This window comes from Neomonachus schauinslandi, chromosome 4 (assembly GCF_002201575.2).
Source record: "Neomonachus schauinslandi chromosome 4, ASM220157v2, whole genome shotgun sequence".
Taxonomy (NCBI): domain Eukaryota; kingdom Metazoa; phylum Chordata; class Mammalia; order Carnivora; family Phocidae; genus Neomonachus; species Neomonachus schauinslandi.
In genome coordinates this window covers 30,447,329-30,468,257 of record NC_058406.1, presented here as the reverse complement: position 1 = coordinate 30,468,257, position 20,929 = coordinate 30,447,329, and the positions used below count along the sequence as shown (strand labels likewise).

The following is a 20,929-nucleotide window of genomic DNA, read 5'->3' as shown; positions in this document are numbered from 1 at the left end:
TCTCCCCGTACATGAAGGTCAGAGGGCCGCGGGGCTTGTCCTTGGACCACTTGTTCTCTCACTCCTCTCGTAATCTCCTTCAGCTTCATGGCTTTAAATTCCATCTCTACATCCCTAACCCAGACTTCTTCCCTTAGATCAATCCATTTTTCCAACTGCCTCCTCAACATCTCCCCTGAGAAGTTTGGTAGGCACCTCAAATTTAAGCTGTCCACAGTGCAAGTCCCAACCTGCCCCTCCAGAATGCCCTTCTCCTTCCTCCTTCCCATTCTGTTACTGGCAATTCCATGCTTTCAGTTACTGAGGCTAAATACACTGGAATCATCCTCTACTTTTTTTTCTCACACCCCATATCTGCTCCATCAGCAAATCCTGTTGGTTCAGCCTTGAAGATACATCCAGAATCCAACCACTACTCACCACCTCCCTGACTACGACCCAGGCACCATTTTTAGTTCTTGGCAGAAGTATTACGAGAGCCTCTCAACTAGTCCACTGATGGCACCCTTGTTCAACAGAGCAAGCAGAGTGATCCTGTTAAAACAGAGATGATCTGCTCTCTGGCCCCAAACCCTCTGATGGCTTCCCCTGTACTCGAGGAAAAGCTGGAGTTCTTACAATGGTCCACAAGACCCTGTAAAATCTGCCTTGTCCCTACCTCTCTGACTGTATCTCCCCCTATTTCCTTCTGGTACATCCCATACCAGCTCTGGCCTTCTGGGGTTTCTCAAACACACCAGACTCACACCCATATCAAGGCCTTTATACTTGCTATTCCTTCCTCCTGGAATGTTCTTCCCCAAAACACCTGCTTCCTGCAAATCACCTACTCAATTCTGTAAGGTCTTTGTTCGGACATCACCTCTAGCAACTCTTTATGATCACCCTATTTTATTTTATTTTTTTTAAGATTTTATTTATTTGACAGAGAGAGACACAGCAAGAGAGGGAACACAAGCAGGGGGAGTGGGAGAGGGAAAAGCAGGCCTCCCACGGAGCAGGGAGCCTGATGCAGGGCTTGATCCCAGGATTCTGGGATCATGACCTAAGCTGAAGGCAGACGCTTAATGACTGAGCCACCCAGGCGCCCCCACCCTATTTTAAATTGCAACTCCCGGTGCACCAGGGTGGCTCAGTTGGTTAAGCATCCAATTCTTGGTTTCAGCTCAGGTCATGATCTCAGGGTTGCCAGATCAAGCTCCACATGGGGCTGCGCGCTGAGTGTGGAGTCTGCTTGAAAGGAGTCTCTCTTCCTCTGTCCCTCCCCCGCTTGTGTGCACGCGCATGCTCTCTCCAAAATAAATAAATAAATCTTTAAAAAAATTTTAAAAAATAAGTAAAATCTTAAAAAATAATAATAAATTGCAACTCCCACTCCCCACACATATGCACACCTCAGGCTCTCCTTTTTCTCCAAAATATGTATCACTGTTTAATATCTATTATATATATATATATTTTATTGTCTGTCTCCCCCACTCTAGAATGTAAACTCCATGAAGTAGCAATTTCTCTATCATCTATTTACTAACGTATCCCCCAGCACCGAGAGCACAGCTTGGTACATAGTAGGGACTTGGTATTTGCTGACTAAGTAACAGATGAAGAAATGAAGACTCACATTTCTTACCCAAGATTTTACTAGGAAGTGGTATGTGGGATATTGGATTGTAGAACCCCGGGTCTTAACCTGAAGTTACATCTTCCCTGTTTGTCAACCATCCTCCAGAGAGCCAGGAGAGGAGCTCTGACCTGAAGGTACAGGCTCGTCTCTCAGATGCTGGCTTCGTCCTGCTCACCGGGTGTGGGCAATTCTGGTTTCACCGATTTTTAGAAAACATGGGGGTATCATCCTATCTGTCTCTGGTCAAATTGTTGGGAAATCCTCCTCCCTGGAACCCATCCTGGATGAGAAGACCCAGAGGTTTCCCTATCCATGTTGTCTGAACAGGACTATACCATTCCACTATGAGTTATTTCTGCCTTCCCACCAAACTCTATGTGTAGCCTCATATACAAGTTACTTGCTCACATCATGGTGGTCTTGAAACATGAGTTTTTGGATCTAAGTTCCCTGTAATTTTTTTTGTATAGCACCTAGGACAGAACTTAAGGCTCTCAGTACTTAGTTAGCTTCCTGCTATTGATGATAAAACACTCAAAACAGTCAAAGCAACATAATGCATATATGTGCAGAAGAATCCAAAGGATTGATGAAGACCAAGCAGAAGAAGGCTTCGTCAGGGAGGGGAATACCACACAAAGGATTAAGGATGACAGTGAGACTGTAAGGGCCAAGGGCAAGCTGGCACCATCACTGGAACTAAAATTACTGAATTAATCCTAGGAACTCTGCTCCTATCCTAAACAGCAGTAAAATTTACTAGTAGCTCTCAGACTTCCACAAAGGGCCAAGTTAGACAAAGGCAGTGTATACTCTACCTTCGATTCAGAGATCAACACTGCTGAGGTCATGCCGTTTTACCCGAGGCCTGGATCTGTTTCGTCCTGCCCCCTGCATATCCACCGAGTATTAGGGTACAGAGAGGCACCTCCCGTGCTGGCCTCTCTCCTCCTGCTCCGATTGGTCAATACCTCAGGAACCCACTGGTACTGTCCGCCATCCCTATGCCTCTGCGATCCATAAACTGGAGGGAACTAGGTCAAAACAATCACATATTAAAAAGCTAGTTATTGCTGCCACAGGTAAAGGAGCCCAAAGAGGCAGCTGGAGCAGACCAGACAGGCCCAGGCCCATGTGAGCTGACGGAAATGGAAGAGTGCTTCCAGATGCAGCTTCTGAGGAAACATCAAGAACCAGGCGCTCTGGAGCGGGGCAGGAGGAAGGCACCGAGGAGGACTGTGCGGGTCAGGCACAGGGTGGCGCTGACGTCTCTCAGCAGTGGGGCTGCTTCTTCCTACTCTTCATGACTAGCCCTCAGTTCTTCTGGGGTTAATAAATACACATCTAGGTAACAAATGACACACAATTTTATCAAATCAAAGACAAAGTCCATCAATCTGCATTGGCAATTTTTAATGTTTCACTTGTGCAGAACTGAAATTTGTATTTAAAGGCACAGAAGGAAGGAAAGGCAGTTATCAGAGCGTGAATTCACGGACAAAGGATGCTGGATAAAAGCAAAAAACTGCTCCTCTTTAGCCTTAGGAAAATAAATAATGCAGCACTAACTAGACCTTCATTTTTATTATATTTCCATGTAAAGACATTACCCAAATATGAGCTGAGTAAAAGACTTTCTGGCCAGATACCAAAGGTGCACAGCTGATTCCACTTTGGAATAAACGCCCAGAAGGGAAACATTACCAGAGCGGGGGAGCTCTGGCACAAAGTCAGTTCTCATTCAGAAAATGGACAGGGATTTGAAGCAGTCCAACACACAGCTTTGAAAACTGGAAATCTTTCATGACATTTGTTTTGAAAATAAAAATTAGCTGCTCATCAAGAACTGTGATTTTCAAAGATGGAATCAGGCCTGATTAAATAGTACTTATGACTTCCCGATAAAAATTACAAAAATAAAAACTAAAACTTTTCTGTCCTTGAAAGAGATATAAAACTATATTTTTTCCTGAAATACCTTAAAAGAAACATCAGTATTTCACCCTTATGTCTCTTAACATTTCCTTTTTTCTTCTTTCCACATTCTGCCACTTTAAAAATAGCAAAACCTGTTCGATAGGGCAATTTCTGCTAAGTGAAAGGATGCACTATTTTTTAATAAAAAGAGTATAAATGAGGAAAAAGTTGAATGTTCTGAAAAATACTAGTTTACCCCTAATGGGACTATACCAACCATGTAGAAAGAAAGATAAAGACTGATATTTTCCTAAAAACAAAAACAAAACCCAGTGATTTAAAACATTCTAAACATAATTTCTAATTTCAAAGCACTATTAGAAGCTCCTGATCAGTGTAAAGCAAGAGAGGGAACTGAGAAATCTGGCAGAACAGTAGAACGTATTTCTCACTGCTTTCATTTAATTAACATCAGCCTTACCGATTATTCTCTTCCTTATTTAAAACACTGATTGGCCACGTTAGATCACAATAGCATGAAAGCAAAAACAAATCTCAACTTACATATGAGCACAATGATTTGGGACACTGTCTCTGCCTCAGAGAGGACTCTGAGGTGGTGTTCCTCTTTTAAACGTACGCCCCTGAACACATTATATGCAGATTCCATATTAGTGTGTAAATAAAACAAGTTTTGTATTTTCTCAAAGAATTTTAAAAGTCGATGGTAAATTAGATGCTAAAGATAAAATTATGCCTTTAAAAACATTAAGCCTCAAAATTTCATCCAGTGTTTTCTTTAAGAAATGGATCATTAAAGTCATTTTTGACATGAGATATTAAATGTATTTAAATCTGGGTTTTTCTGTACTTAATAATTTTTCTTTAAAAAAAAAAAAAAAGTTTAAAAACATCAAGAGCTGGAACATGCTGCCAGGACAGAAATAATCAGAAATGTCTTCAGTCACAGACCCTGGGCACCTCAGTCTTGTTTTGAGTTTTCCAAAGCTTGAAGCCTCTCCAGTAGCGGAGGGTGAGAATAATGCCACATTGAAAACAGCCAGTCCGAAACAGGGAATCCCAAATTATCTTTGTTTAGTTTGATTAAAGCCGAATATAAGTCTTTAGCTTTCCCAAGTTTCTTGGCAAATGCATCAGCTTGAAACTCAAATCTGCGGCTTAGGACAGTTAGGCAGAACGAGAGAACCTGAAAAAGTAAACAGAAGGGTTTTAACCACTGCCCCCTCCTTTGCTGCCCCTGACGGCTACATGAGCAAGGCCTGCAGGGGAGGTCAGCTCAGGATAGGAGAGGCAGCAGGCCCAAAGAAAGATCACTCAAATTTAGGGAACCTGAGGTGGGGAATTATAAATTGAGCTTTTTTTTCCTCCCAAGCAAACAGACCAGAAAAAGATATATATCCCAATGAATGCTCTTCTGACCAAAAAAACACGAATTTTTAAGATTCTGCCATGTGTCAGCCACTGAGGTAGGCACTGTACGTATTCCCCAACCGTCCCACACGGTAATTACTCTTACTGCTGTTTCTCGGATGAGGAAGGTGACGTTCAGAGGGGTGAAGTAACTTGGTGGAAGTCACACAGCTAGAAGGTGGTGGCACTGAGAGTCTCGGTGGCTCCACAGACCACACACATCACCTTCCTCAGGGTCAGAGTTAAGTCGTGGTGATTTTCATTCAGACTCTTTCTTTCTCTATAAAAACATATTCTTGCTAATTCCACATAAGAGGCTTCAGCCTCTAATGACAACCTCAAAATTGAATTTTCTACAATGTTCTGAGCTATGGCAGCATTGCAAGAATAAATTTCCAGTCACTGAAAATGACCATTACAAAGGAGTCAAATTTCATTTGAAAATATAAATTTCTGAGGGAAAAACAATTTCTTTGCACACTGGAGTACTTCAGGATGAACGACATGAATTCTAGTCTTACCTTAAAATACTTCAGCATTAAAAAAATAAGTTTAAAAAAAGTCATTTGTACCTCTCACTTCTACTAGCAAATAGTTTCAAAATAAAGTCTGGGAGTTCCTAATACCTTCTTAAACATATTCAAAGCTATCTGAATTCTGCCTGAAATTTCTTTCTCCATCTTGAATAGTTTTTTAGGATAGAATCATTATGTGGTTGGTCCCTATCAACCTACCTGATTTTAAGCATTCTTTGAATCTCTTATTAAATAAGTAAAAACATAAGCAGATACCATACCTGCACTTTCCTGCTCTGCTGTAGGTTTCCAAACTCTTCTCAATAGGTCATTTTCCCCAACTTTCCCAGGAAAACAGCTCTTTCCTATCATGCCTTTTTTTTCTTTTAAAGAAACAATGTCATATAGGGTTCCTTTTTCTCTTTTTTTAAATTTTATTTATCTTCTTGTGGGGGGGGGGCACAAACAGGGGAAGTGGCAGGCAGAGGGAGAAGCGGGTTCTTTGCTCAGTGGGAAGCCCAATGCAGGACTCAATCCCAGGACCCTGGGATCATGACCTGAGCCGAAGGCAGTCGCTTAACCAACTGAGCCACCCAGGCGCCCCTCCTATCATGCCTTCTGAAACACTGACATTAGCATAAGTTTTTTGTTTGTTTGTTTAAATATCTAGTCCTTTTGGGGCGCCTGGGTGGCTCAGCCATTAAGCGTCTGTCTTCAGCTCAGGTCATGATCCCAGGGTCCTGGGATCGAGCCCTGTATCAGGCTCCCTGCTCCGCGGGAAGCCTGCTTCTCCCCCTCCCACTCCCCCTGCTTGTGTTCCCTCTCTCGCTGTATCTCTCTCTGTCAAATAAATAAATAAAATCTTTAAAAATAAATAAATAAATAAATATCTAGTCTTTTTGAAACAAATCTTCTGAGCTAAGATTTTTTTTTTTTTTTTTTAAAGATTTTATTTATTTATTTGAGATAGCGAGAATGAGAGAGAGTACATGAGAGGGGGGAGGGTCAGAGAGAGAGAAGCAGGCTCCTCCCGAGCAGGGAGCCCGATGCGGGACTCGATCCCGGGACTCCAGGATCATGACCTGAGCCGAAGGCAGTCGCTTAACCAACTGAGCCACCCAGGCGCCCCTGAGCTAAGATTTTTTAAACAATTGCTAGTATCTCTGCAGATTAATCATATTTCAAATTACTCTAATACCCACATTTATTTAGGTGGTTTTTGAAGCGAACTCAACCACTCAATATAAGGAAGCAAACAAGAAAAACACAAACCCGCTGCGTAGCCAAATTAGCTAACACAAAGGATAACCACTAACACTGGGCATGCCTATACTTCGAATAGGACCTTTCAAATCAGTCAGAATCTAGTAACTGCTACTTAATGAGTTTGATGATCTGATTTCCCCACCTATGGTAGGCTAAGGATGAAAACTAGAAAGGGATAACAATGTAAGGCAAAGTCACGTTGACAGTAGTAAGGATTATCAGCCTGACAGTGAGGAAGAGACAAAAAATTAGTTAAATAAAGAGCATAACTGCTTAAAAAGCAAAGTAGACATAGCTCACTGTCCTTAAGGCATGCCTGAACTGTGACAGAAGACAGAAACGGCAATGTCATTAAAAAGTGTTTTCTAGGGGTGCCTGGCTGGTTTAGTCGGTGGAGCACGTGACTCTTGATCTCGGGGTTGTGAGTTCAAGCCCCACATTGGGTGCAGAGGTCACTTAAAAATAAAATCTTAAAAAAAAAAGTGTCTCTACAGTATGGTACTGGCACAAAAACAGACACATAGATCAATGGAACAGAATAGAGAGCCCAGAAATGGACCCTCAACTCTATGGCCAACTAATCTTCGACAAAGCAGGAAAGAATGTCCAATGGAAAAAAGACAGTCTCTTCAACAAATGGTGTTGGGGAAATTGGAAGCCACATGCAGAAGAATGAAACTAGACCATTTCCTTATGCCACACACAAAAATAGACTCAAAATGGATGAAAGACCTAAAGTGAGACAGGAATCCATCAAAATCCTAGAGGAGAACTGAGGCAGCTACCTCTTCGACCTCAGCCGCAGCAACTTCTTCCTAGAAACATCGCCAAAGGCAAGGGAAGCAAGGGCAAAAATGAACTATTGGGACTTCAACAAGATAAAAAGCTTTGCACAGCAAAAGGAACAGTCAACAAAAGGAAAAGACAACTGACAGAATGGGAGAAGATATTTGCAAATGACATATCAGATAAAGGGCTAGTATCCAAAATCTATAAAGAACTCATCAAACTCAACACCCAAAGAACAAAGAATCCAATCAAGAAATGGGCAGAAGACATGAACAGACATTTTTCCAAAGAAGACATCCAAATGGCCAACAGACACATGAAAAAGTGCTCAACATCGCTTGGCATCAGGGAAATCCAAATCAAAACCTCAATGAGATACCACCTCACACCAGTCAGAATGGCTAAAATTAACAAGTCAGGAAATGACAGATGTTGGCGAGGATGTGGAAAAAGGGGAGGAATATTATGCAGCCATCAAAAGGAATGAGATCTTGCCATTTGCAACGACGTGGATGGAACTGGAGGGTATTATGTTGAGTGAAATAGGTCAAACAGAGAAAGACATGTATCATATGACCTCACTGATATGGAATTCTTAATCTCAGGAAACAAACTGAGGGTTGCTGGAGTGGGGGGTGGGGTGGGAGGGATGGGGTGACTGGGTGATGGACACTGGGGAGGGTATGTGCTCTGGTAAGCGCTGTGAATTGTGCAAGACTGTTGAATCTCAGATCTGTACCTCTGAAACAAATAATGCAATATATGTTAAGAAAAAAAAAAAAGAAGAAGAAGAAGGTAGCGGGAGGGGAAGAATGAAGTGGGGGAAATCGGAGGGGGAGACGAACCATGAGAGACGATGGACTCTGAAAAACAAACAGGGTTCTAGAGGGGAGGGGAGTGAGAAGATGGGTTAGCCTGGTGGTGGGTATTGAGGAGGGCACATTCTGCATGGAGCACTGGGTGTTATGCACAAACAATGAATCATGGAACACTTCATCTAAAACTAATGATGTAATGTATGGGGATTAACATAAGAATAAAAAAAATAAATTAAAAAAAAAAAAGAAAAGGGGAACCCTCCTACACTGTTGGTGGGAATGCAAGCTGGTGCAACCACTCTGGAACACAGTATGGAGGTTCCTCAAAAAGTTGAAAATAGAGCTACCGTACGACCCAGCAATTGCACTACTGGGTATTTACCCCAAAGACACAAATGCAGTGATCTGAAGGGGTATACGCACCCCAATGTTTATAGCAGCAATGTCCACAATAGCCAAACTATGGAAAGAGCCAAGATGTCCATCAACAGATGAATGGATAAAGATGTGGTGTAGGGCGCCTGGGTGGCTCAGTTGGTTGAGCGACTGCCTTCAGCTCAGGTCATGAGCCTGGAGTCCCTGGATCGCGTCCCACATCAGGCTCCCTGCTCGGCAGGGAGTCTGCTTTGCCATCTGACCCTCCCCTCTCTCATGTGCTCTCTCTCTCAAATAAATAAATAAAATCTTAAAAAAAAAAAAAAAAGATGTGATGTATATATACAATGGAATATTATGCAGCCATCAAAAAAACAAAAACAAAAACAAAAATCTTGCCATTTGCAATGACGTGGATGGAACTAGAGGGTATTATGCTAAGCGAAATAAGTCAATCAGAGAAAGACAAGTATCATATTATCTCACTGATATGAGGAATTCTTAATCTCAGGAAACAAACTGAGGGTTGCTGGAGTGGTGGGGGGTGGGAGGGATGGGGTGGCTGGGTGATAGACATTGGGGAGGGTATGTGCTATGGTGAGCGCTGTGAATTATATAAGACTGATGAATCACAGACCTGTACCTCTGAAACAAATAATATATTATATGTTAAAAAAAAAGAACATAGTAGGAAGGGAAAAATGAAGGGGGGAAAATTGGAGGGGGAGATGAACCATGAGAGACTATGGACTCTGAGAAACAAACTGAAGGTTTTAGAGGGGAGGGGGGATGAGGGATGGGTTAGCCCAATCATGGAGGGCACATACTGAATGGAGCACTGGGTGTTATACACAAACAATGAATCATGGAACACTACATCAAAAATTAATGATGTAATGTATGGTGACTAACATAACATAATAAAATAAAATTGAAAAAAAAGTGTCTCTAACTTCTTTAAGCAGTAACAAACTGCATAAGGCATTTTTATAAATATTTTATAAAAATTTTATATATAAAATTTTTTTATTAAATAAACATTAAATTTTTATAAATATTTTACAAATATTTTTTCCCCAGTTAAAAAAAAAAAAGATTCTAAAGGTAGTAAATCTCAGTGCTCTGGAAAACTTTGTTAGTTTATATGGACAACACTATGCAAATATCATCTATTCCTCTCTATTTTTCTTTCTGAATCCCTTCCCCCTTTGTAATGGAGAAAGAGGATTCATTTGGTTTACCTTAAAATCTTTACAACCTGTCTCAAAGAATGAATCTTTCTGAATGGAGACAACTCAAAATCCTCAATATTATTTCTTGGCTTAATTTGACTTAATTTATCAAATATCATGACATGTTGCCATCATCAGATTTGTTAATATACAGTCTCATTAATCCATGCCTTACCACCTGCATGGAGTCCCCCTACTGAGCAATCTGAGCAGTGGTTCTTGAAATTCACTTACCATAACACACCCAATTTTGATTTAAAGGGCCTATGGTGTGACCCCTAAGGTTATTCTTTTTCTTTTTTTTAAAGATTTTATTTATTTGACAGAGAGAGAGCACAAGCAGGGGGAGCAGCAAGCAGAGGGAGAAGTAGGCTCCCCACAGTGGAGCAGGGAGCCCAACACGGGGCTCGATCCCAGGACCCTGGGATCATGACCTGAGCCAAAGGCAGACGCTTAACCAACTGAGCCACCAGCCCCCTCCCCCCCGACAAGGCTATTCTGAAGCAGGTAGTCAGAGAACAGATCAGAGGAACAGTGTCATACAGCTTCCCACATCTAGCCCTACATATACTCAACTATCATTGTTTCATTCCCTCACACACAGAAGATTTTCAGCCAAGCACTGGTGAATATGTGATCTAGGACATAGCATTCTAATAGTTAATCTCCATCCACCAAGTCTCTGAGGTACACGTTAGATCAAGGTTTCCACCACTAAAGTCTAGTCCTCTACTTTTTTCCCCCTGCTAACAGTATGCAAGCATTTGTTCATTTGGGCTTGGGGTTTTTCTGCTACTTTCTTAGGCCAGTCAATCAAGGGACTAAAAGACTTTGTTTCATCTACTTGTTAAAACTACAGTTTTTGTTTATTCCTTTTTTCACTATCTTAAAGGTTCTAGATTTGAAATGCAAGGGCATATGTGAGATAATTTTAACAATTATACATTACCTCATTGTAAGGTGAAAAAATAAACTGGAAGATGATCAATAATCCAATTAGAGTGGGTTGGCTGGTATAAAAACCAAATGCAGCAAAAAGCTCCTTTCGACCAATTAATACAGCAAACAAGAAGAAACACAGGAAAGAATTCATCTAGAAAGAAAGACACAAAATTTCTAACTTATTACTAAGGTGATTTCAGAAGCATCAAAAAACTAGAATCAGACATCATGGTGTGATTCTAAGAATGGTACTAGTGTAATCACAGAAAAAGTTATTTAGGTAACTTTATAATTTTATTCTAGAAAGAAAAATAAAATTTCCCCAAATGTCTAACCTGTATAGTTTTCTTTAAAGACAGGCCTAATGGAGCCTCCTATGACTGAGGGTTTGAAGTGGCCAATAGCAATGGAATATTTTCTTTCTGTAAAAAGTTAAAGGGCTAGAATGGATTCTGGCTTTGTTTGCACTAAATCATAATCAGACACAAGGCCTTCTACCTCACCTTGATATGGAAGCTCCAAAAAAACAAGAGTCCCTTGAATACTCTTTAGGACCACTGGAGATGTACTGAGTAGTTAGGTCCAAGAAAAAAGTAGATGTATCTTTAACAATAAACAAGAGAAAAAAAACTAAAAGTCTGCACCAAAATATGAGTAAAGGGGTACTAAAGTAAGGTTGGAGAACAAATACCATTCTTTCCCTTGGCAGGTCAGGATCTTAGAGGCCAGAGGTACCATATCTGAATGTGTTGCTCCAAACCATTCGCCAGATGCCTCAAAAGCTACCAGCCTAGAGTGGGGCTCAGCATAAGTTTCGCCAGCTGGCCCAGGATGAAGCACAAGCAGCTCTACCATTCAGTCCTTGTAACTCAGTGGATCCAACATGACAAGCTCCAACAGAAAACTTCAGCACGGGGAAGGCCCCTAGGATTAGAAGCTATGCGAGCCATTTATGTCAAGTAACTGCTTGCCTTTTGAAAAACAACTTTTGGTTTGCTACTGAGTCCTCCCAGAGACTGATTCCTGACCATGGGACACTAGGATCCTGCAGCCTGAGCTGCCCCTCCTAAACTGATCCACCTAGCCAGGAAACTGGTATGCCCTGAAGCACTCCAACATCCGGTCTAAGTGGTATCTATGCAAGTGGGAATGAAGGATGTCATGAAGAGAGAAGTTAAATGGGCAAGTGGCTCATACGCCCAGTATACCAACTCCTGCCACCCCTCAATCAACCCTTACTCACGGGGAGCTCCCTATAATCATCTGAGGATGAAAAAGTTGAACACCCATTTTACAAACAATACAATATTTCTGGCACCGGCTGAAAGTGGACTGCTGTGGCATTAGAGAATCACTTGGGGCTGTTCCTGGAAGACAGCGGTGAAGGAAATACTCTCAATGAGGGAAATTTTAGGTAGTATATCTCATTGCCCACTCAGTCTGGAAGGATAGAAGGCCTGAGCTAAAAATATATAATTATTGGCAGTGGGCAAATAATAGTTTGGCTGAATGATCAGGGCCTTGAAACGAACTCAAGGATGGCTAACAAGATCTGGAAAAGAGATATGTGAAAAAACTTCCAAAATTAGCCCAGAGTATGATAGTACTTTGGTCCAATGTGAATATTCACTAAAAGAGTCCACGGTAAAGGAGGCTTTCAATAAGGTGGAGAAGATACCTGCTCTGTGGATGTTAGCTTCTCTCCCCAGCCACTCTACGACTTGGTCAAGGTGCTCTTGAACAAAATGGCCAAGGTGCCAGGGAAGGAGTCAGTGCATTAGTTAACAACCCAGATATCCATCCCCCTACTGGCTTTTGCTGAGTGCATAATCTATTAGAAGGGGCAGTCAACCCCTCCCTGGATCAGGTACCACACCTCAGGGACCAGCCCACTACCCCGTGGTAGCCTGATTCCACTGCACCCCCTTCCTTCATGAAAGCAGCAGTGATTTTCCTCTTTAGACTAAATACTCTAAACTTGGATTTGGACTTATTTACTGTCTTACGCACTGCCAGCTATCCATACAATTAGCTTTAAGCCAAGGAATTCATTTTTTACTGAAAGATGCAAGGCAACAAACAAGAAGGGCCCAGAGGAGCTCACAGATCTTCCCATGCAGACCACCATCCAGAACCAGCAGGCCTTTAGAAAGATACAAAGACCCACTTCTGATCCTTTTATAGTTCTTAAGTATGATGATTGGATGTTTATGCCGTTGTGTGACATCTGCCTCCCTCAAACCTTGTTATGACCTTAGCACATTACCCGTCTGACATGAAAACAAAACAAAAACAAACACCCACTTCAGACTCAGTTAAGGCCACACCTGCTCAGAACCAGTCAACAGGATATAGTGGTATTTTGCCTGGAGCCTCACAACCATGGTAACTGTTGCTTTAGAGAGTTGATTTAGACCCCAGAGGAAGAATGTTACAGGAATTGTTATTTTCTTCTTTATAGCTACTACAGTTCTCTTTAATAGATATATAATGGCTTGTAAATGAGAAAAAAAAAGTTTAAAAATAAAGCATTTTATTCCCACCAACAGTGTAGGAGGGTTCCCCTTTCTCCGCATCCCCGCCAACATCTGTCGTTTCCTGACTTGTTAATTTTAGCCATTCTGACTGGTGTGAGGTGGTATCTCATTGAGGTTTTGATTTGGATTTCCCTGATGCCGAGCGATATTGAGCACTTTTTCATGTGTCTGTTGGCCATTTGGATGTCTTCTTTGGAAAAATGTCTGTTCATGTCTTCTGCCCATTTCTTGATTGGATTCTTTGTTCTTTGGGTGTTGAGTTTGATGAGTTCTTTATAGATTTTGGATACTAGCCCTTTATCTGATATGTCATTTGCAAATATCTCCTCCCATTCTGTCGGTTGTCTTTTGGTTTTGTTGACTGTTTCCTTTGCTTTGCAAAAGCTTTTTATCTTGATGAAGTCCCAATAGTTCATTTTTGCCCTTGCTTCCCTTGCCTTTGGCAATGTTTCTAGGAAGAAGTTGCTTCGGCTGAGGTCAAAGAGGTTGCTGCCTGTGTTCTCCTTTAGGATTTTGATGGACTCCTGTCTCACATTGAGGTCTTTCAACCATTTGGAGTCTATTTTTGTGTGTGGTATAAGGAAATGGTCCAGTTTCATTCTTCTGCATGTGGCTATCCAATTTTCCCAACACCATTTGTTGAAGAGACTGTCTTTGTTCCTCCTACACTGTTGGTGGGAATGCAAGCTGGTGCAGCCACTCTGGAAAACTGTATGGAGGTTCCTCAAAAAGTTGAAAATAGAGCTACCATATGATCCAGCAATTGCACTACTGGGTATTTACCCCAAAGATACAAAAGTAGGGATCCGAAGGGGTACGTGCACCCCGATGTTTATAGCAGCAATGTCCACAATAGCCAAACTGTGGAAAGAGCCAAGATGTCCATCGACAGATGAATGGATAAAGAAGATGTGGTATATATATACAATGGAATATTATGCAGCCATCAAAAGGAATGAGATCTTGCCATTTGCAATGACGTGGATGGAACTGGAGGGTATTATGTTGAGTGAAATAAGTCAAACAGAGAAAGACATGTATCATATGATCTCACTGATATGAGGAATTCTTAATTGCAGGAAACAAACTGAGGGTTGCTGGAGTGGGGGGTGGGGTGGGAGGGATGGGGTGACTGGGTGATGGACACTGGGGAGGGTATGTGCTCTGGTAAGCGCTGTGAATTGTGCAAGACTGTTGAATCTCAGATCTGTACCTCTGAAACAAATAATGCAATATATGTTAAGAAAAGAAAAAAAAAGAAGAAGATGGCAGGAGGGGAACAATGAAGGGGGGGAATCGGAGGGGGAGACGAACCATGAGAGACGATGGACTCTGAAAAACAAACAGGGTTCTGAGGGGAGGAGGGTGGGAGGATGGGTTAGCCTGGTGGTGGGTATTGAGGAGGGCACATTCTGCATGGAGCACTGGGTGTTATGCACAAACAATGAATCATGGAACACTTCATCTAAAACTAATGATGTAATGTATGGGGATTAACATGAGAATTAAAAAAAAAAAAATTAAAAAATAAATAAAGCATTTTAACGTCCAGCTTATCAAGACTCATGGCTTTTGATCTTTGCAGTTCCTAGAGCTGAGGGATTCTGGAGGGGGCCACGATGGTGGTAACAGCAATAAAAATGACACGGTCCTTACCACTTCCACATACTACTCCAAACTCTTTCTATGCCTTAACTCATTTATTCTTACATCAGTCCTAGGGGGTATTATCATTCAGTAAGGGTTGGAGACAGAGAGAGCTTAAGGAACTTGCCTAAGATTACAGATATTAGGTCAGGAAACCGTGAGATGAAGCCACCTCTCCACCAGACCACCTCTCCTGTCTGCCATACTTCTTTGACTACCGTGCCGTAAAAAGAGAACTGTCACTCCCAACTTACCTGGCTGATAATGATATTTTTGACTGTGTGTCCCAACTTCCAGTGCCCCAGTTCATGGCCAAGTACAGCAAGCACTTCCTCATTTTTACATCCTTGTTTCTTATTCTAAATCAAAGAACACATTGAAAATAAAATTATTAACAACCTTCAAAAAATTTATGCCTTTTAATCTAGTAAGAGCCCTTCTTAGATTCTAACTAACTTAAGAAAACAATCAGACTTTTGTGCAAAACTTCTCATCCACTTAATAAAACATTCTCTGAATCACTCCATGGTAGACACTAGCTTAAGCATTGAAGAAAGAATCATGAACAAGACAGACATTCCCTGACTTCATGAAGCTTACAGTCTAATTTAGATTAGAAAAAAGAATGTTAAAAATATAAATCTTTATCAATAGACAATATTTAAATAAATCATGACAAATTTATATGACAGCCATATTGTAAACCCATTAGAAGTGTTTCCAAAATTATGTTCTGACATGGGAAAATGGTTTATTAAGTGAAGAAAGCATGATACAAAACTAAAAATAATGATTCCAATTTTGAAAAAATGTGAATGTGTATATAAAAACAAATACAGAAAACAAACTGGATATATATCAAATGTTAACAGCAGTTTTTTCTATATGATACAATTATAGTGGTGTTTTAACTGTTTTATATCTTTCCTATATTCCAAATTATCTACAAATAAGCACATATCACTTATGGTCACCTCCCAATACACCATGAATTGCCATTTAAAAAACTGAGACTTCCAAGTTAAGATGGCGGAAAGAACATTCACAATTCACAACTGTTATTCCCTCCAAAATCCCCATTAAAACTATAGTCAAGGAGGGGCGCCTGGGTGGCTCAGTCGTTAAGCGTCTGCCTTCGGCTCAGGTCATGATCCCAGGGTCCTGGGATCGAGTCCCACATCGGGCTCCCTGCTCCGCAGGAAGCCTGCTTCTCCCTCGCCCACTCCCCTGCTTGTGTTCCCTCTCTCGCTGTGTCTCTGTCAAATAAATAAATAAAATCTTCAAAAAAAAATTAAAAAAAAAAAAAAAAAACTATAGTCAAGGAACTTTTTTAAAAGATATAAACCCACACGGATGGGGAAAACATGAGAGGTGACAACAGCAACATTTTGGAAGCAGGAAATCAGACGGGCATATGAACAGACTTAGCAGACTAAAGAAAGCTGACTCACAAGCCAGCAGTGGAGCAAAGAGAACCAGCCTGATTTACACCACACAGTCTGCAAAGGGCTTGGGAACTAACAACATTAGGTACTTCTGGAACTGGGAGAAAAGGGGAAGGCCCTAAAGTAAGAATTGGGTAAGAGCGGCTTCAGAAGTAGTTAAAGCTTCAGATTCCTTCTCCAGCTCCACACCAAAAGGCAACTGCTCCTCCCTCATTGTGGCAGGAGCCTGAACATTTATTCTCTCTGGATAGGGCAAAAGAAGAGAACTTTTCAGCCAAGGGTTGGGCACAGCGAAGACTAGAGTGCACTAGCAAGAGACTATGTAACTGGTTAGCTGTAGGTAGGGTATGCTGAATACTGACAACTCTCTCTCCTGACCCAGCCCTCACCCTGCACCCGGCTCCCAGAACACTACCCTCCAGGCAGAAGATCAAAAGAGTATTCCCTGGGAACTCTGACCACTCCACCACGAAAGACTGGAGGATACTAACACCAGGTGTTGCCCAGCAAAAAGCCTACCCAGGCCAGCCTACAGCAAAGCCCAAAGTGAAAACACCTTATCGATAGGCTCAGAGATTCCAGGCAAATTTTTAGTCCCATTCTCTTACTAAAGAGTAGACAACCAAGAATTACCAGATATATTAGGGAAGTTGTTAAGATGGAAGATTAGATCCAGAAAAAAGCAATATGGAAGAAACAGACATTATATAAGGAGAAAACTTTAATTTTTTTCCCCTTTGACACATATGAAGACTGGGCCAGGAAAGATGAAAAAAATAACTACAAAAATTGCTAACGTTTATTAAACAATGACTACAAACATAGACCCTCTGTGCTAAATACTTAATTATCTCATTTATATACCACAACCACCATATGACATATTCTTATTACCATTTTACAGATGAGAAAATCTAGGCAGAGAAGTTAACTAATTTTCCTCTGGCCACACAGCCAAAGTTTGGCATTTGAAGCCAGGTAGTCTGGTAGACCTGTGCTTTCAACTTTTACACAATTATGAATGTAAAAGTAAATTATTCAATATTCATCAATCAAATAATTTTAGTTGACACATGTGTAACCATTTGCATATTATTACAGTACTGCAAAATAATTAAACATAAATGGTGGTCAAATCAATGATGAAATATGTTTACTAAGCCAAATAAAATTGTTTATAACTTCCCAGATTCAATCTAAATAGTGCCAAGACACAATGAACAATTTAATCTTATACACACTCACACACGTGCACATACATATTCACTCACCAACACAAACATACATACATACCCACCACTGGACACCTGCTTCTGGCAATGTTACTAACTAGTCTGAAGAACTCTCAGACATCTAAAAATGCTAAAGAGATTATAAATACCCTTTAAAAAAATTTTTTTAAAGATTTTATTTATTCATTTGAGAGAGAGAGAGAGAGAGAGCATGAGTGGGGGGGGAGGGGCAGCGGGAGAGGCGAGAAGCAGGCTCCCCGCTGAGCAGGGCGCCCGATGTGGGGCTCAATCCCAGGGCCCTGAGACTATGACCCAAGCCAAAAGCAGCCACTTAACTGTCTAAGCTACCCAGGCACCCCATAAATATCCTTTTAGACATAGAGTTTAGTTCATTAGAAAGTAAGGGAAAGCCAAAGGTGAGGAGATGAAATTGAGATCCCTTGCACAAATCCATGAAGGACTACACTCTGAGTCAAAGAGTGAGCTAGAAAAAAGTATGGTGGTAAAATCACCCAATTGTGTCAAGTCTTACCTAAAGTGGGGAAAAAAGTATCTGATTAAAATTCAAAATCATGATCTGTATGGTCCAGAAAAATCCCAAGCTGAAAGATGAAAGTACTTCCAGTTTGGCAGCACTGGGGACAGATGACAGACGCAAATGCAAATCCTCTAATTGAGGACTGTACCCTAAACCCAGACCCCTCAGGATTCCTAAAGATTAAAATCAGTGACGCATTGTGAGCTCACAATAAAAATTGCCAAAGACTTCAGAAAATGATGGAACAATGAGTAAGAGCAGAAAAAATAAAGAGCATCATTAGCTCCATAAGACTTTAGATAATGGAACTGTTACATATAAAATATTTTAAAAAGCCTACTTTAGGGGCACCTGGGTGGCTCAGTCGGTTAAGCGGCTGCCTTCGGCTCAGGTCATGATCCCAGGGAACTGGGATCGAGCCCCGCATCAGGCTCCCTGCTCAGCAGAGAGCCTGCTTCTCCCTTTCCCTCTGCCTGCCGCTCTGCCTACTTGTGCTATCTCTCTGTCAAATAAATAAATTTAAAAAAAATCTTTAAAAAAAAAAAAAGCCTACTTTACACAAAGAAGAGATCTAAGAACATGAAGAAGGAACAGGAGACATCCAGAAACAATCAAACTGATTTGAAAAAGAAACAAATAGAGCTTTAAAATTAAAACACAATGGGCTGGTTAAAGAATAGAGTAAATATATCCAGAGAAAGAATCAGTGCACTGGGATGTAGAGACAAAAAGACGGAAAAGATAAAAAGAGTGATTATCACTTGTGGAAGACAGAATGCGATAGTGTAACATTCATCTAACTGGAATTCCAGAAAGACAGACAGGTGAGAATGGGAGAGAGGCAACACTCAAAGGTCTAATTGGCTAAGAATTCTCAAAACTTCAGGAAAGATCTAAGTTGTTAGATTTAGGAACGACAATATATCCCGAGTAGGACTGAGTTAAAGAAGTCCATACCTGCAGAACATGAAAATCAAAGAGAAATCTTAAGAACAACCAGAGAGAACTATAAAGAAGTTAACAATAAGCTCAGAGCAGACTTTTTCAACAGGAACAAAGAAGCTATAACATAATGGAATGGCATCTTTTTAAATTTTATTTTATCTATTTGAGAGAGAGAGAGAGTGAGCACAAGAAGGGGGAGGGGCAGAGGGAGCAGACTCCCGGCTGAGCAGGGAGCCAGCCGTGGGGCTTGATCCCAGGACCCTGGGATTATGACCTGAGGCAAAGGCAGATGCTTAACCAACTGAGCCACTCAGGCACCCCAGAATGGCATCTTTAAAGTGCTAAAATGAGATGCCTGGGTGGCTCAGTTCGTTAAGCATCTGCCTTTGGCTCAGGTCATGATCCCAGGGTCCTGGGATCATGTCCCGCATCAGGCTCCCTGCTCAGTGGGGAGCCTGCTTCTCCCTCTGCCTGCCGCCCCCCGCCCCCACTTGTGCTCTCTCTCTTTCTCTGACAAATAAATAAATAAAATCTTTTAAAAATAAATAAATAAAGTGCTAAGATAATGGGGCACCTGGGTGGCTTAGTTCGTTAAGTGTCTGCCTTTGACTCAAGTCATGATCCCAGTGTCCTGGGATCAAGCCCCACATGGGGCTCCCTGCTCAGCTGGGAGACTGCTTCTCCCTCTCCGTCTTCCCCTCCCCCTTACTTGTGTTCTCTCTCCCTCAAATAAATAAAATCTTTTTTTTTTTTAAAGATTTTGTTTATTTATTTGACAGAGAGAGACACAGCGAGAGAGGGAACACAAGCACGGAGAGTAGGAGAGGGAGAAGCAGGCTTCCCAAGGAGCAGGGAGCCCGACACAGGGCTCGATCCCAGGATCCTGAGATCATGACCTGAGCCGAAGGCAGATGCTTAACGACTGAGCCACCCAGGCGCCCCTATAAATAAAATCTCTTAAAAAAATAAAATAAAGTACTAAGATAAATAACTCAATAAGATAGTCTTGAACTGACATCCAAGAATGAGAATGAAATAAAAACAAAACCCAGAAATTTCAAAAAAAGTTGCTAAAACATATACTTCTGGAAGAAGGAAAGTTATGTCTAAAAGGAAGGTGTAAGATGAACAGGGAATGGTAAGCAAAGAAACAGGTAAGCATAGGGATAAATCTAAATAGTGACTGTATAAGATAATAATAATGCTAATTTGTGGGCTAAAAATTAAAACAAAACTAAAACACAAGATGAAAGGAATAACTGGATCAAAGTGTGTATGGTCCCTGGATTGTTCAGGAAGCAGTGAAGATACTGGATATTTTAAGATTTTAAGTTATATGGGCAAGCTTAATATTTAACAGCGGTCATTGAAAGAACAATCATACAAGAACCTTCCAATCTGAATAACTAAAATATAATTTTTAAAAAACCCTCATACAGTTCTTAAAAAAAAAGCAGGAAGGTGTACATGTGTATGTTTGGAGGTAGGGTGGGGGTATGGAAAGGACAGAAGGAAAGGGCATAAAATAATATGGTAGAAAGAATTCCAAATATATCGGTAATCACAACATATATAAATAAACTAAGCTTTAACAAAAAAAAAGATAGTGACTCTCAGTTTGGATTTAAAAACAACCATAATGGGGGCCCTGGGTGACTCAGACAGTTAAGCGTCTG

At 41.1% G+C, this 20,929-nt stretch overlaps 1 protein-coding gene and 1 non-coding gene across 3 annotated transcripts in view; one reads left to right on the top strand and one right to left on the bottom strand.

Moving 5' to 3' along the window:
- Positions 1 to 3,021: 3,021 nt before the first annotated feature.
- ZMPSTE24 (zinc metallopeptidase STE24) overlaps positions 3,022 to 20,929 on the bottom strand; it is a 46,941-nt gene continuing 29,033 nt past the window's right edge. Inside the window, exons 8-10 of one of the 2 annotated variants that reach the window (XM_021683758.1) lie at positions 15,348 to 15,452; positions 10,917 to 11,060; positions 3,022 to 4,748 (exon numbers count right to left, since the gene is read on the bottom strand). In XM_021683758.1, the coding sequence (XP_021539433.1) occupies positions 4,524 to 4,748; positions 10,917 to 11,060; positions 15,348 to 15,452 (474 nt within the window). In that variant the 3' untranslated portion in view covers positions 3,022 to 4,523. The remainder of the gene's footprint in view (positions 4,749 to 10,916; positions 11,061 to 15,347; positions 15,453 to 20,929) is intronic. The other variant, XM_021683759.2, reaches the window with a different exon arrangement.
- LOC123324787 lies at positions 13,082 to 13,185 on the top strand. Its single transcript, XR_006540052.1, has one exon. It is a non-coding gene; the product is annotated as a small nucleolar RNA U13 (small nucleolar RNA).